The 14,161-nt window shown below is 41.3% G+C and overlaps 1 protein-coding gene across 1 annotated transcript in view; it reads right to left on the bottom strand.

The window, feature by feature from the left end:
• Positions 1 to 14,161, bottom strand: part of bbox1 (butyrobetaine (gamma), 2-oxoglutarate dioxygenase (gamma-butyrobetaine hydroxylase) 1) — a 72,743-nt gene that overhangs the window by 48,857 nt on the left and 9,725 nt on the right. Inside the window, exon 3 of the mRNA XM_061887249.1 lies at positions 13,831 to 13,945. Within this exon, the coding sequence (XP_061743233.1) occupies positions 13,831 to 13,945 (115 nt within the window). The remainder of the gene's footprint in view (positions 1 to 13,830; positions 13,946 to 14,161) is intronic.

Here is a 14,161-nt window from a genome sequence, read left to right as displayed (position 1 = left end):
CTTGCTTCAAGGCAACTTTATGGATTATTATATTACTTGATTTTTTCATGAGTGGATTAATGGATCGCTAGGAGGACGGTTGATAAAACGCGGTCGTGACTCGTGAGTAAAGTGTGTTCACTTCAAACTGACTTTGAGGAACATTTGAGGAGGAAATATTCTGGTGTTTTAAACTTTTGTGTGGTTTGCTCACGTAATTAACTTTAACTTAACTTTAATTGTCAATATTCAAAGCTGATTTTAATGTGTAGCAGTGGCAGCTGAACGTAATGTGACAGTGTGTCATAATAATGTCGGTCATCTGAAACAAAAAATACAGATAGCAATATTGTTAGCACAGAATCTTCACCTAATTAGGAACCGGTACCAAAAAATAACGGGTACTCGGTAAACATTCCTACTCACACTAAAGTAGGCCATTCAAATTGTGCCATACTTGGGTGCAATTTTCCTTCCTTCCTCTGTCGCCCTCGCAAAAATCCTTAAATTGTGTCACCACTTCACACTTGTATGAAAATAAATGAGATGATTCAAAACAAAAATCAAATTAAATGATGTCTATGTAGAAAAATAAAACATATAAATACAATTTTAACACTAGATTAAAAACTGTCTATACCATGGGTGTCAAACTCTGGCCCGTGGGCCAAATTTGGCCCGCCATATAATTTAATTTGGCCCTTGAGGCAATATCTAATTAACATTACAGCTGGCCTGCAGTTATTACACAGCTGCGGCGCCGCTAGAGATTTTGGGCCCCATGAAAAGAATCTTTAAAGGGCCCCCAACACATAATTTCATATAATGTCATCATCATTATGGGCCTCTCTGGGCCCCCCTCCATCATGGGCCCCTAGAATCCGTCTCCTTTACATAGCCTTAAAGGGGAACATTATCAACAGACCTATGTAAGCGTCAATATATACCTTGATGGTGCAGAAAAAAGACCATATATTTTTTTAACCGATTTCCGAACTCTAAATGGGTGAATTTTGGTGAATTAAACGCCTTTCTGTTTATCGCTCTGCGGCGATGACGTCAGAACATGACATCATCGAGGTAATACAGCCGCCATTTTCATTTTCAACACATTGAAAATGTGTTGAAATGGGTCTCAGCTCCGTTATTTTCCGTTTTTTCGACTATTTTTTGAAACCTTGGAGACATCATGCCTCGTCAGTGTGTTGTCGGAGGGTGTAACAACACTAACAGGGAGGGGTTCAAGTTGCACCACTGGCCCGAAGATGCGAAAGTGGCAATAAATCTGCCGCCAGACCCCCATTGAATGTGCCGGAGTGTCATCAAACTTCCGGTTCCGGGTCAACGTGAATGACTGCTCGCTGACTGCTCTTGTTGCAAAAAAGCTAAGTATCGTTCTATCTGTGTGATTTTAACTGTTTTGCAGCTTTATTTACAACTTATCGAACATATTTAATAGTTCAATTTAACTTGCAAATCACCCGATCTCTGTCTCACCACTCCGCCCTCAGCTAGCTAGCTGCTAAGCTAACGAGGCTAGCGGAGAAAGGCAGCGCCGGTCTGAAGGAAGCTTCTCCCCAGCCACCGTGACCACCACTTCCCGAAGACAGCTGGCACTCCACTCGGCGACGGAAAGTTTCTGTGAGTATGGCTTCCTGCGCTTCGTGCACTTTACTCATGGATAGGTTGGCTTTGCTAGAGAGCCGTGTCCGCCAGTTAGAGCAGTGTAATTTCGTAACTTTAGATGTTGCGGACACATCTGCTAGCGTTAGCTGTAGCGAGCTAACTAGCCCAGCTTGTAGCAGCCCTAATCGGCCTACAAGCTACGGTGTACCGGTTGAGACGCATAATAGATTTAGCCCTTTAGCTAGTCCTACACCCCAGTCTACCGGGCACCACACTTTAGTTATAGGGGACTCCATCACCCGAAACATAAAGCTTAGCAAACCAGCCACAATTAAGTGTATTCCCGGGGGCAGAGCACCTGACATTGAAGCTAATCTTAGGGAGCTAACTCGCAACAGGTCTAGTAAACACGTACGGCAGGCTAACCGCACCACTAGTTATGCGAATATAGTAATACACGTTGGCTCCAATGACGTTAGGATGAGACAATCAGAGATTACAAAGAGAAACATAGCCAGGGCTTGTAATCTCGCCAGAAAGATGTCCAGGCATCGAGTAATTGTCTCTGGCCCCCTGCCTGGGAGAGGCAATGATGAGAGATATAGCAGATTAGTCTCTCTTAACAGGTGGCTGGATAGCTTCTGCAGACAACAGGGATTTACGTTTATTGATAATTGGCCCTCTTTCTGGGGCAAACCTGGCTTGCTGAGGAGAGACGGCCTTCACCCTAACCAGGAAGGCGCTATCCTCTTGTCTCGGAACATAGACTTCGCATTGAGCCACATTTGACTAACTGCACTAGAGCAAGCCCGGTCACAGGCAATTACAGAGCCTGCTAGCCTGGGTATGGAGTCAGTTAAGTTAGAACTAGCCAGCGCCAGGCTGGATGATCCCTGTACACATAGCAATTTTCGTAGAATAATACACAACTCACAAAATGTTTTTTCTACTGTATCTATGACTTCGTCAGAGTTAGACATGCGTTCTACTGAGGTGGCAAATTATGATGCGTTCAGTTTATCGCAGCGCCAAGTAGACAATCTGAAAATTCCCGTCATATCAATTCCTAGATATGGTCGTAATTATTTTAAGTACACTGCGCATAATAAACGCAACATTATTAATATTGCTACTACGGATAATTTTATCAACAACTCCTTAAAACAGCCCACTACCTATAATATGGGCTTTCTAAACATCAGATCTTTGTCTCCCAAAACGTTATTAGTCAATGAGGTCATTAGAGACAACAACCTTAACGTCATCGGTCTTAGCGAAACCTGGCTCAAACCAGACGACTTTTTTGCGATAAATGAGGCATCCCCTCCTAACTATACGAATGCGCATATTGCCCGTCACCTCAAAAAGGGAGGGGGTGTCGCACTAATATACAACGAAAACTTTAACTTTAGTCCTAACTTAAATAATAAATATAAATCGTTTGAGGTGCTTTCTATGAAGTCTGCCACACCTCTGCCTCTGTGCCTGGCCGTTATCTACCGCCCCCCAGGGCCCTATTCGGACTTTATTAATGAATTCTCAGAGTTTGTTGCTGATCTAGTGACGCACGCCGATAATATAATTATAATGGGGGACTTTAATATCCATATGAATACCCCATTGGACCCACCGTGCGTGGCGCTCCAGACTATAATTGATAGCTGTGGTCTTACACAAATAATAAATGAACCGACGCATTGCAGCGGTAATACGATAGACCTAGTGCTTGTCAGAGGTATCACCGTCTCCAAAGTTATGATACTCCCGTATACTAAAGTAATGTCCGATCATTACCTTATAAAATTCGAAGTTCAGACTCATGTTCGGCAAGCTAATAATAATAATAACTGCTATAGCAGCCGCAACATTAATGCTGCCACAACGACGACTCTTGCGGACCTACTGCCCTCGGTAATGGCACCGTTCCCAAAGTATGTGGGGTCTATTGATAACCTCACTAACAACTTTAACAACGCACTGCGCGAAACCATTGATAGTATAGCACCGCTGAAGTTAAAAAAGGCTCCAAAAAGGCGTACGCCATGGTTTACTGAAGAAACTAGAGCTCAGAAATTATTATGTAGAAAGCTGGAACGCAAATGGCGCACGACTAAACTTGAGGTGCACCATCAAGCATGGAGTGATAGTTTAATAACTTATAAACGCATGCTTACCTTAGCTAAAACTAATTATTACTCAAATCTCATCCGCATTAATAAAAACGATCCAAAATTTTTGTTTAGTACAGTAGCATCGCTAACCCAACAAGGGACTCCTTCCAGTAGCTCCACCCATTCGGCAGATGACTTTATGAAGTTCTTTAATAAGAAAATTGAACTTATTAGAAAGGAGATTAAAGACAATGCGTCCCAGCTACAACGGGGTTATAGTAACACAGATACGATTGTATATACAGCGGATACTGCAAATATCCAAAATAGTTTCTCTCGTTTTGATGAAATAACATTAGAAGGATTGTTACAACGTGTAAATGGAATAAAACAAACAACATGTTTACTTGACCCACTTCCTGGGAAACTTATCAAGGAGCTTTTTGTATTATTAGGTCCATCAGTGCTAAATATTATAAACTTATCACTTTCCTCGGGCACTGTTCCCGTTGCATTCAAAAAAGCGGTTATTCATCCTCTCCTTAAAAGACCTAACCTCGATCCAGACCTCATGGTAAACTACCGACCGGTGTCTCACCTTCCCTTTATTTCGAAAATCCTCGAAAAAATTGTTGCAGAGCAGCTAAATGAGCACTTAGCGTTTAACAATCTATGTGAAACCTTTCAATCCGGTTTCAGGGCAAATCACTCGACTGAGACAGCCCTCGCAAAACTGACTAATGATCTATTGCTAACGATGGACTCTGATGCGTCATCTATGTTGCTGCTCCTCGATCTTAGCGCTGCTTTCGATACCGTCGATCATAATATTTTATTAGAGCGTATCAAAATACGAATTGGTATTTCAGACTCAGCCCTGTCATGGTTTAACTCTTATCTTACTGATAGGATGCAGTGCGTCTCCTATAACAGTGTGACCTCGGACTATGTTAAGGTAACATGTGGAGTTCCCCAGGGTTCGGTCCTTGGCCCTGTACTCTTCAGCATCTACATGCTGCCGCTAGGTGACGTCATACGCAAATACGGTATTAGCTTTCACTGTTATGCTGATGACACCCAACTTTACATGCCCCTAAAGCTGACCAACACGCCGGACTGTAGTCAGTTGGAAGCGTGTCTTAATGAAATTAAACAATGGATGTCCGCTAACTTTTTGCAACTTAATGCCAAAAAAACGGAAATGCTGATTATCGGTCCTGCTAGACACCGACCTCTATTTAATAATACAACTTTAACATTTGACAACCAAATAATAAAACAAGGTGACTCTGTAAAAAATCTGGGTATTATCTTCGACCCAACTCTCTCCTTTGAGTCACACATTAAAAGCGTTACTAAAACGGCCTTCTTTCATCTCCGTAATATCGCTAAAATTCGCTCCATTTTGTCCACTAAAGACGCCGAGATCATTATCCATGCGTTTGTTACGTCTCGTCTCGATTACTGTAACGTATTATTTTCGGGTCTCCCAATGTCTAGCATTAAAAGATTACAGTTGGTACAAAATGCGGCTGCTAGACTTTTGACAAGAACAAGAAAGTTTGATCATATTACGCCTGTACTGGCTCACCTGCACTGGCTTCCTGTGCACTTAAGATGTGACTTTAAGGTTTTACTACTTACGTATAAAATACTACACGGTCTAGCTCCAGCCTATCTTGCCGATTGTATTGTACCGTATGTCCCGGCAAGAAATCTGCGTTCAAAAGACTCCGGCTTATTAGTGATTCCTAGAGCTCAAAAAAAGTCTGCGGGCTATAGAGCGTTTTCCGTTCGGGCTCCAGTACTCTGGAATGCCCTCCCGGTAACAGTTCGAGATGCTACCTCAGTAGAAGCATTTAAGTCTCATCTTAAAACTCATCTGTATACTCTAGCCTTTAAATAGACCTCCTTTTTAGACCAGTTGATCTGCCGCTTCTTTTCTTTCTCCTATGTCCCCCCCTCCCTTGTGGAGGGGGTCCGGTCCGATGACCATGGATGAAGTACTGGCTGTCCAGAGTCGAGACCCAGGATGGACCGCTCGTCGGGACCCAGGATGGACCGCTCGCCTGTATCGGTTGGGGACATCTCTACGCTGCTGATCCGCTCGAGATGGTTTCCTGTGGACGGGACTCTCGCTGCTGTCTTGGAGCCACTGTGGATTGAACTTTCGCAGTATCATGTTGGACCCGCTCGACATCCATTGCTTTCGGTCCCCTAGAGGGGGGGGGTTGCCCACATCTGAGGTCCTCTCCAAGGTTTCTCATAGTCAGCATTGTCGCTGGCGTCCCACTGAATGTGAATTCTCCCTGCCCACTGGGTGTGAGTTTTCCTTGCCCTTTTGTGGGTTCTTCCGAGGATGTTGTAGTCGTAATGATTTGTGCAGTCCTTTGAGACATTTGTGATTTGGGGCTATATAAATAAACATTGATTGATTGATTGATTGATTCTACCGGCGATGACAGACATGGCACAGAGATGTATGGATTACCTGCAGATGCATTTGCAACGATAAAGTCAACGAAATCACAAAGGTGAGTTTTGTTGATGTCGACTTATGTGCTAATCAGACATATTTGGTTGCGGCGTGACTGCCAGCTAATCGATGCTAACATGCTACGCTAATCGACGCTAACATGATATTTACCGGCGGTGCTAAAGCAGACATGGCACAGAGATGTATGGATAACCTGCAGATGCATTTGCAACTATAAAGTCAACAAATTCACAAAGGTGAGTTTTGTTGATGTTGACTCCCAGCTAATCGATGCCAACATGCTATTTACCGGCGGTGCTAAAGCAGACATGGCACAGAGATGTATGGATAACCTGCAGATGCATTTGCAACTATATTACGTTTCGTTCCACCCACATTTAATGCGAAAAAAACACCAATCGAAGGATTTAAGTTGCTCCAGTGTCAAAAGATGCGAAAGTCCTGATCGTTTGGTCTGCACATTTTACCGGCGATGCTAACGCAACTATTTGGCCATGCTATGCTATGAATAGCGTCAATAGCTATTCGCTCAATAGCTTCAATTTCTTCTTCGATACTTTCATACTCCAACCATCCGTTTCAATACATGCGTAATCTGTTGAATCGCTTAAGCCGCTGAAACCCGACTTTGAATCTGAGCTAATGTCACTATATCTTGCTGTGGTATTCGCCGTTGTTTGTTTACATTGGCAGCACTGTATGACGTAACAGGGAAATGGATAGTGGCATCGCAAATAGCGAAAATCCTGCACTTTTAAAGCTTTTTTTAGGGATATTCGGGGACCGGTAAAATTTTGAAAAATACAACAAGCCACTGGGAACTGATTTTTATTGTTTTTAACCCTTTTGAAATTGTGATAATGTTCCCCTTTAAAGAAAGGAATCATCAAAAAGCATGACCAGGCCTTTAGCTGGCTTGGCAAAGCAGTTCGAGCGTAGCACTGATAGTTTGCATCACACTGAAGCAGAATTAGTCGATAACGTCAGCCAAGAAAATAAAAGTAATATCCGAATGACATTCATCAATAAAAATATTGAGAAGTTGCTGATGGTATGTTTGATGTAGAAGCAGCTCCAAGAAGATACTGCAGAAGTCTGCTCTCCAAGGTACATTATAAAGATATTACCTCATAAAACTACTGTAGCTGTTTGTAGTGCACTATATTGGTTTTAATTCAATATTTATTATTTTTCTTTTTCTTTTTATGAGGCATACTAAATTTGTTGTTCTGTTTTGGGAGGCCGTGAAGCCTGGATTAAATTGATTTTGAAAGGTACGAACTGCGTCACAGAACAAGTTAAACTCTCCTCATGACGTACCACTGTAATTGTAAGCCAACGCTCTAAATCGTCAAGTACATGTGGACTGGAAGTGGAACAGGGCCTCTGTGGCCCAGAGCATGTCTATTATGGTTCCTCAGTTCAGGAAACAAAGCAGTAAGTCTTCTTATTCTAGCTTAGACATACCTGCAGGCTCTGGGATTTGTTCATTCCCAGAGAAGGAAATAGTGAAAACGGTGAGCTCGCGCTTTGGAAGAACATGCAGATCTCTTCTTGACCCTAGCTCTAAATCAGTTTTCCATGTGGTAGAGAAAAAAAGGGAATCCAAAGACAGACCTCTTTTTACCAAGTACTTCTGTAGGATCTGCATATGCCTGCACATTACATATCATTTCAGACTAAAACCCAACTTTAAAAATAATGGAAACAAGAAATAGACTGTATTTCTGCTAGGAAATATGAAGGAGACGCCATCATTATAAGTCAACAATTAAAAACATCCTCAATGTGGTAAATGACTACAGTGTTTTAGGTGGAAATTTCCACACTTTGCTGGCATATATCCACAGTCTCTCTCCGGCGGAACTGGAATAGGTGGCCAGAGAACTGTTGAGACAACTGCACCCGTGGAAAAAAAATTAACTGATTAAATTTATAGGAGTTGAATGTGATCTAATAACCTGATGAAGATAATACCATATATAATCTAGTATGTGCTGTACAATTCATGTAAACAATCAATAATTCAAATAATACATTGTGATTATGTTTATTATGCGTTGATAAGGATACAAATGTACGCTGCACAATAATGACATACAATTCGCCCTTAAAGATGGCAGTTTTTTGGTTTTGTCATTTATTTTGCACTTTATGCATGTCTTTCTCTGTGTCTGTCGTTAGCTACGGTACTGATTGCTACTTCAATCAATCAATCAATGTTTACTTATATAGCCCTAAATCACTAGTGTCTCAAAGGGCTGCACAAACCACCACGACATCCTCGGTAGGCCCACATAAGGGCAAGGAAAACTCACACCCAGTGGGACATCGGTGACAATAATGACCCAGTGGGACGTCGGTGACAATGATGACTATGAGAACCTTGGAGAGGAGGAAAGCAATGGATGTCGAGCGGGTCTAACATGATACTGTGAAAGTTCAATCCACAATGGATCCAACACAGCCGCGAGAGTCCAGTCCAAAGCGGATCCAACACAGCAGCGAGAGTCCCATTCACAGCGGAGCCAGCAGGAAACCATCCCAAGCGGAGGCGGATCAGCAGCGCAGAGATGTCCCCAGCCGATACACAGGCGAGCAGTACATGGCCACCGGATCGGACCGGACCCCCTCCACAAGGGAGAGTGGGACATAGAAGAATACTTGATGTGCTTTTAAGTGTTTTTAAGCCTTTATACATCAGTTTTCTAGTTTTGCTAGTTTAATGAGTCCAAATGAAGGAAACGGACAAGCAAAGCGGGGATTTGAAACATTCAGGAAGTATCCACATCGTTGTCAACATTGCTTCTAACTTCCTCTTTCTTCTGCTACACACCAAGAAGATAAACCAACAAGGTCAAGCATCCATCCATCCATTTTCTACTGCTTATCTCTTTCGGGGTTGCCGGAACCTATCTCAGCTGCACTTGGGCTGATTTTTTTTTGGTTTTATCCCTATTAATTGTAGTAACCTAGCTGTTAGAGTTAAGGGATTTTGTGAATTTAAATTGTGAGTGCACCATAGGGCTGGTGACAATGTGTGTGTATGTAAAGGTAGACCGTACCATGAATTGATTAACGTGGACCCCGATTTAAACAAGTTGAAAAACTTATTCAGGTGTTACCATTTAGTGGTCAATTGTACGGAATATGTACTGAACTGTGCAATCTACTAATAAAAGTATCAATCAATCGATCAAAAACCGGCTGCAAATGAGGATGGTTCAGATAGTTGTTGTTTTGGCTTTGTTATAAATAGAAAGGTGATCCATCACATGCAGTACTGTATAGCGCCTCATACTGTGTTCAAATTGTACAAACTCGTACTAAAATATGGACTTTTGTCAAGGCTGAAACCCACAATTCATGTTTACATTGTTTCTTTTGGAGAAATTTGCTTCAATATACACATTTTTCTACACATAAACCCTGTTTATTTAATTAAGTTCGTAAATAGAGGTTCCACTGTAATTGTGTAGTTTGTCATCTATAAATATAGATCATAAAAATATAAACATTTTAACAACACATCGTTAATGCACAAAATACACCAGTGTGGCTCATGCAGCCGAAAATGTTTCTTTTGATATTGATTGATTGATTGATACTTTTATTAGTAGATTGCACAGTTCAGTATATACTCCGTACAATTGACCACTAAATGGTAACACCCGAATAAGTTTTTCAACTTGTTTAAGTCGGGGTCCACGTTAATCAATTCATGGTACAAATATATACTATCAACATAATACAGTCATCACACAAGTTAATCATCATAGTATGTACATTGAATTATTTACATTATTTACAATCCGGGGGGTGGGATGAGGAGCTTTGGTTGATATCAGTACTTCAGTCATCAACAATTGCATCAACAGAGAAATGTGGACATTGAAACAGTGTAGGTCTTATTTAGTAGGATATGTACAGCCAGCAGAGAACATATTGAGTTGAGATAGCATAAGAACAAGTATATACATTAGAAGTACATTTGAGTTGTTTATAATCCGGGGAGATGGGATGTGAATGGAGGAGGGTATTAGTAAAGTGTTGAAGTTGCCTGCAGGTGTTGTTTTAGAGCGGTTTTGAAGGAATATAGAGATGCACTTACTTTTATACCTGTTGGGAGTGCATTCCACATTGATGTGGCATAGAAAGAGAATGAGTTAAGACCTTTGTTAGATCGGAATCTGGGTTTAACGTGGTTTGTGGAGCTCCCCCTGGTGTTGTGGTTATGGCGGTCATTTACGTTAAGGAAGTAGTTTGACATGTACTTCGGTATCAAGGAGGTGTAGCGGATTTTATAGACTAGGCTCAGTGCAAGTTGTTTTACTCTGTCCTCAAACCCTGAGCCAGCCCACTTCTGTATGCTACATTCTTATTTTTTTGGTTTGAAAATTATTTTTATTGGATAATTAGATGTAGTTTTTTATGGTTCATTATAAAAAAAAATATTAAAAAGCTCTAAAGCACATAGTTTTATGTCTTGGCATTTTGTTTCCTCACTGTACTGAGGGATGCACCAAACCATAAGGATTCTATACTTTTATATTTTGTTCAAGAATACTATTTTTTACAAATTTTCTGCTCGTAATAGTGTATGTAGACACAGGAACAGTAGCAGTAGGGGAAAAAAGTTCTCCCAGACTTGGTACTCCCTGACTAGAATTCTCAAAGGCCTAATTATCGTATTGACCTGACAGTGGCCTGTGCAGTGAGCATTTTCGTTCTTAAGTATTTTTAATAGGCACATTCGGGCCTACAAAGTGCGAAAGAGGAAATAAGTTCAAACTGTGGACTTTGCTTCTGTGAGAGAGAAGGGGGAAGTAAGATTTAAAAATAAAAAAGGCTGGTTAAAATTAATTTATCCATATTTTGAGGATTTGGGGGCATGTTTTCTCCAGTAAAATGTACAAAGAGCACATGCCAGCAACAACAGTATGGATAAAGAAATCATTAAACCGTGAGCGTAAGAGGACGTCATTGCGCCCTAAGAGGAACACTCCTGGCTTACAGTAAGCGGTAGTCCAAAACTCAAAGCAGTAAAGAGATGGTAGACCCCCCCCCCCCCCCCCCCGCACAAAGGACAAAAGTTCACTCTGTGTGGTCAGCCAAGTAGCTTGTGCTTAATCAGGCTCACAAATAAACATGAAACTAATGAAAACATAAACTCCTTTGAGGAGGCAACGAGGGGGGGGGTCTGTTTTCTTCCGAATGAAGAGGCACAGCTAAACACACAGTCATCAGTCTGGCACAGGGACAGAGCAGGAGCCACTCAACCCCGTGGGTCCTCCAGGACCTCATGTGGAATAGTTCAACTGCAATCCACCCCTGCTCCACTATTGTGCCAAGACCTTGTTTTACAGCTGAATGTTCTCCTTTTATGTTTGGCACACTGTAAAGCCAAATGGATCATTATAAACTTAGTCCAAACCCAATCATTTTTTCCTGGTTTAATTTAAGGCCCTTTAAGATCTTTTTTTTCCACCCCATTAGGTTAGGATATTAGGGTAACATAGTGGCTACTTTCAGAAATTATGTAAATGTCTGAGCAACAACAGTAAAACAATTTTCCATAAAGACTCTCAAAACACATTTTCTTATTTTTCCTGTTTGCTCTCCACAAAAGTGATTCCCTCCCCTCTCTCTTGTCTTTCCCCTGCTTTTGCTTCTTCGCCCCATCTCGCGCCAACTTTTTTTGGAACCCCTCTATCCGCACTGTTCTCCAAATCTAAAACATGGAATTGATCGACTGATCTCTCAACATAATTGGCAAGGTTTTCTCAACAAGATCACAATAGACGCGTGGGAGAAGTGGAAGGTCTTGTGCCTGATTATTCTTTCCGTTAAGGACATCACAGTTATCTACCTATTCAGAACTATGAGGTCATGTGCCTGGCGATTCTTTCCATTAAAAGCGTACTGAAACCCACTACTACCGACCACGCACTCTGATAGTTTATATATCAATGATGAAATATTAACATTGCAACACATGCCAATACGGCCGCTCTAGTTTAATAAATTACAATTTTAAATTTCCCGCAGAGTTTCTTGTTGAAAACGTCGCGGAATGATGACGCGTGTTTGTGACGTCTCAAGTTGTAGCGGACATATTAGCCCAGCACCACTTACGGCTAAAAGTTGTCTCTTTTCATCGCATAATTACACAGTAATTTGGACATCTGTGTCGCTGAATCTTTTGCAATTTGTTCAATTAATAATGGAGACTATAAAGAACAATGCTGTTGGTGGAAAGCGGTGGATTGCAGCTGTCTTTTTAGCACCGAAACACAACCGGGGGCGGTTTAGCTCGGTTGGTAGAGCGGCTGTGCCAGCAACTTGAGGGTTGCAGGTTCGATTCCCGCTTCCGCCATCCTAGTCACTGCCGTTGTGTCCTTGGGCAAGACACTTTACCCACCTGCTCCCAGTGCCACCCACACTGGTTTGAATGTAACTTAGATATTGGGTTTCACTATGTAAAGCGCTTTGAGTCACTAGAGAAAAAGCGCTATATAAATATAATTCACTTCACTTCTTTGTTTGTTGTGAAGTTTTAACACGGAGCGGTCAAGCGAACATGTTTTTCTTCGTCAACCAGCAAGTTTTTGGATGGGAAAATTGTGATATTAAGTCGACTCTTACCGGTGACTTGAATGGATTATGCGACCTCCTCCTGTAGCTGTCAAAAAGACACTGGCGTTCACCGCAGCCCTACGACTTTCAGGTATGACTTTATAATCTCACTAAAACAGTATTAAACCAATAGGCGGATAAGCGATTTTCCAGAATTATCCTTGTAAATGTGTCTAATAACATCTGAATCGCTCACATTGCCGTCGCGTTTTCTTTTTTTTTTTTTAGTGCTTCACTCTAACTTTCCTCATCCACGAATCTTTCATCCTCGCTCAAATTAATGGGGATTAATTTTCCGCTTTCTCGGTCCGAATTGCACTTGCTACTGGTGGCTATGATTATAAACAATGTGAGGATGTGAGGAGCCCTACAACCCGTGACGTCACGCGCACATCGTCTGCTACTTTCAGTACAGGCAAGGCTTTTTTATTAGCGACCAAAAGTTGCGAACTTTATCGTCGATGTTCTCTACTAAATCCTTTCAGCAAAAATATGGCGATATCGCGAAATGATCAAGTATGACACATAGAATGGACCTGCTATCCCCGTTTAAATAAGAAAATCTTATTTCAGTAGGCCTTTAAAGACATCGACGTTATCTACCTATTCAGAACTATGATAACAGAGCATCTGCTGATTGGATTGTAAATAAATCGTCTTTTTAAGTGCATATTCAGGTCAAAGTCTGGCGATGTAGCGCTAATGAGATAACATGAATCAGACGACCATTTAATTTGCTGCTGACTTCCTTGCTCTTTAAACCAAACTAGGCAAACTACTCATATTTAAATCTAGTGCACAAGTCGTTGGGATAATATTGACACATTTGTGAATGTAATGTGAAAATGTAAATCGGCGAATATATTTTCTGCTCACTCAGTTAAAAATGTATATTCTCTTCAGTTTAATAATGATGGATTTTTGAACACGAATAAAGAAAGGACTGATTCAACAATGAATGAAAAAAATAAGGCAACTCACCATTGAAGAAGAGCTCCTCTTGCACCGTTTGTCTGGCTTCTTGAGAAAAGCAGCGTTTCTTCAGCCATTCTGCTTCGAACATGCTGGTGTGCTGATCAGGCCAAACAATTGACACCTGTAAAAGAACTTGATGTTTAAGTCTTTTTTTCAACCGTTAGTATTTATCGGCAATGCACTCCTAAGTGTTGTAACTATACAGTTAAACAAAGATGCTGTACATCAAAGCAATGTTTTGGAAATGTGTGCCAAAGGTCCAAAATATGTATTTTCAATAAATGTAGACTTAGCCTTGTTTGAATTAGTGATAAATGACAGCGGCTTGACAATGTTT

This window comes from Nerophis ophidion, linkage group LG25, assembly GCF_033978795.1.
Source record: "Nerophis ophidion isolate RoL-2023_Sa linkage group LG25, RoL_Noph_v1.0, whole genome shotgun sequence".
In the NCBI taxonomy this organism is placed as follows: Eukaryota; Metazoa; Chordata; class Actinopteri; order Syngnathiformes; family Syngnathidae; genus Nerophis; species Nerophis ophidion.
The sequence above is the reverse complement of the archived record's forward strand: the minus strand, read 5'-3'. Positions and strand labels throughout refer to the sequence as shown.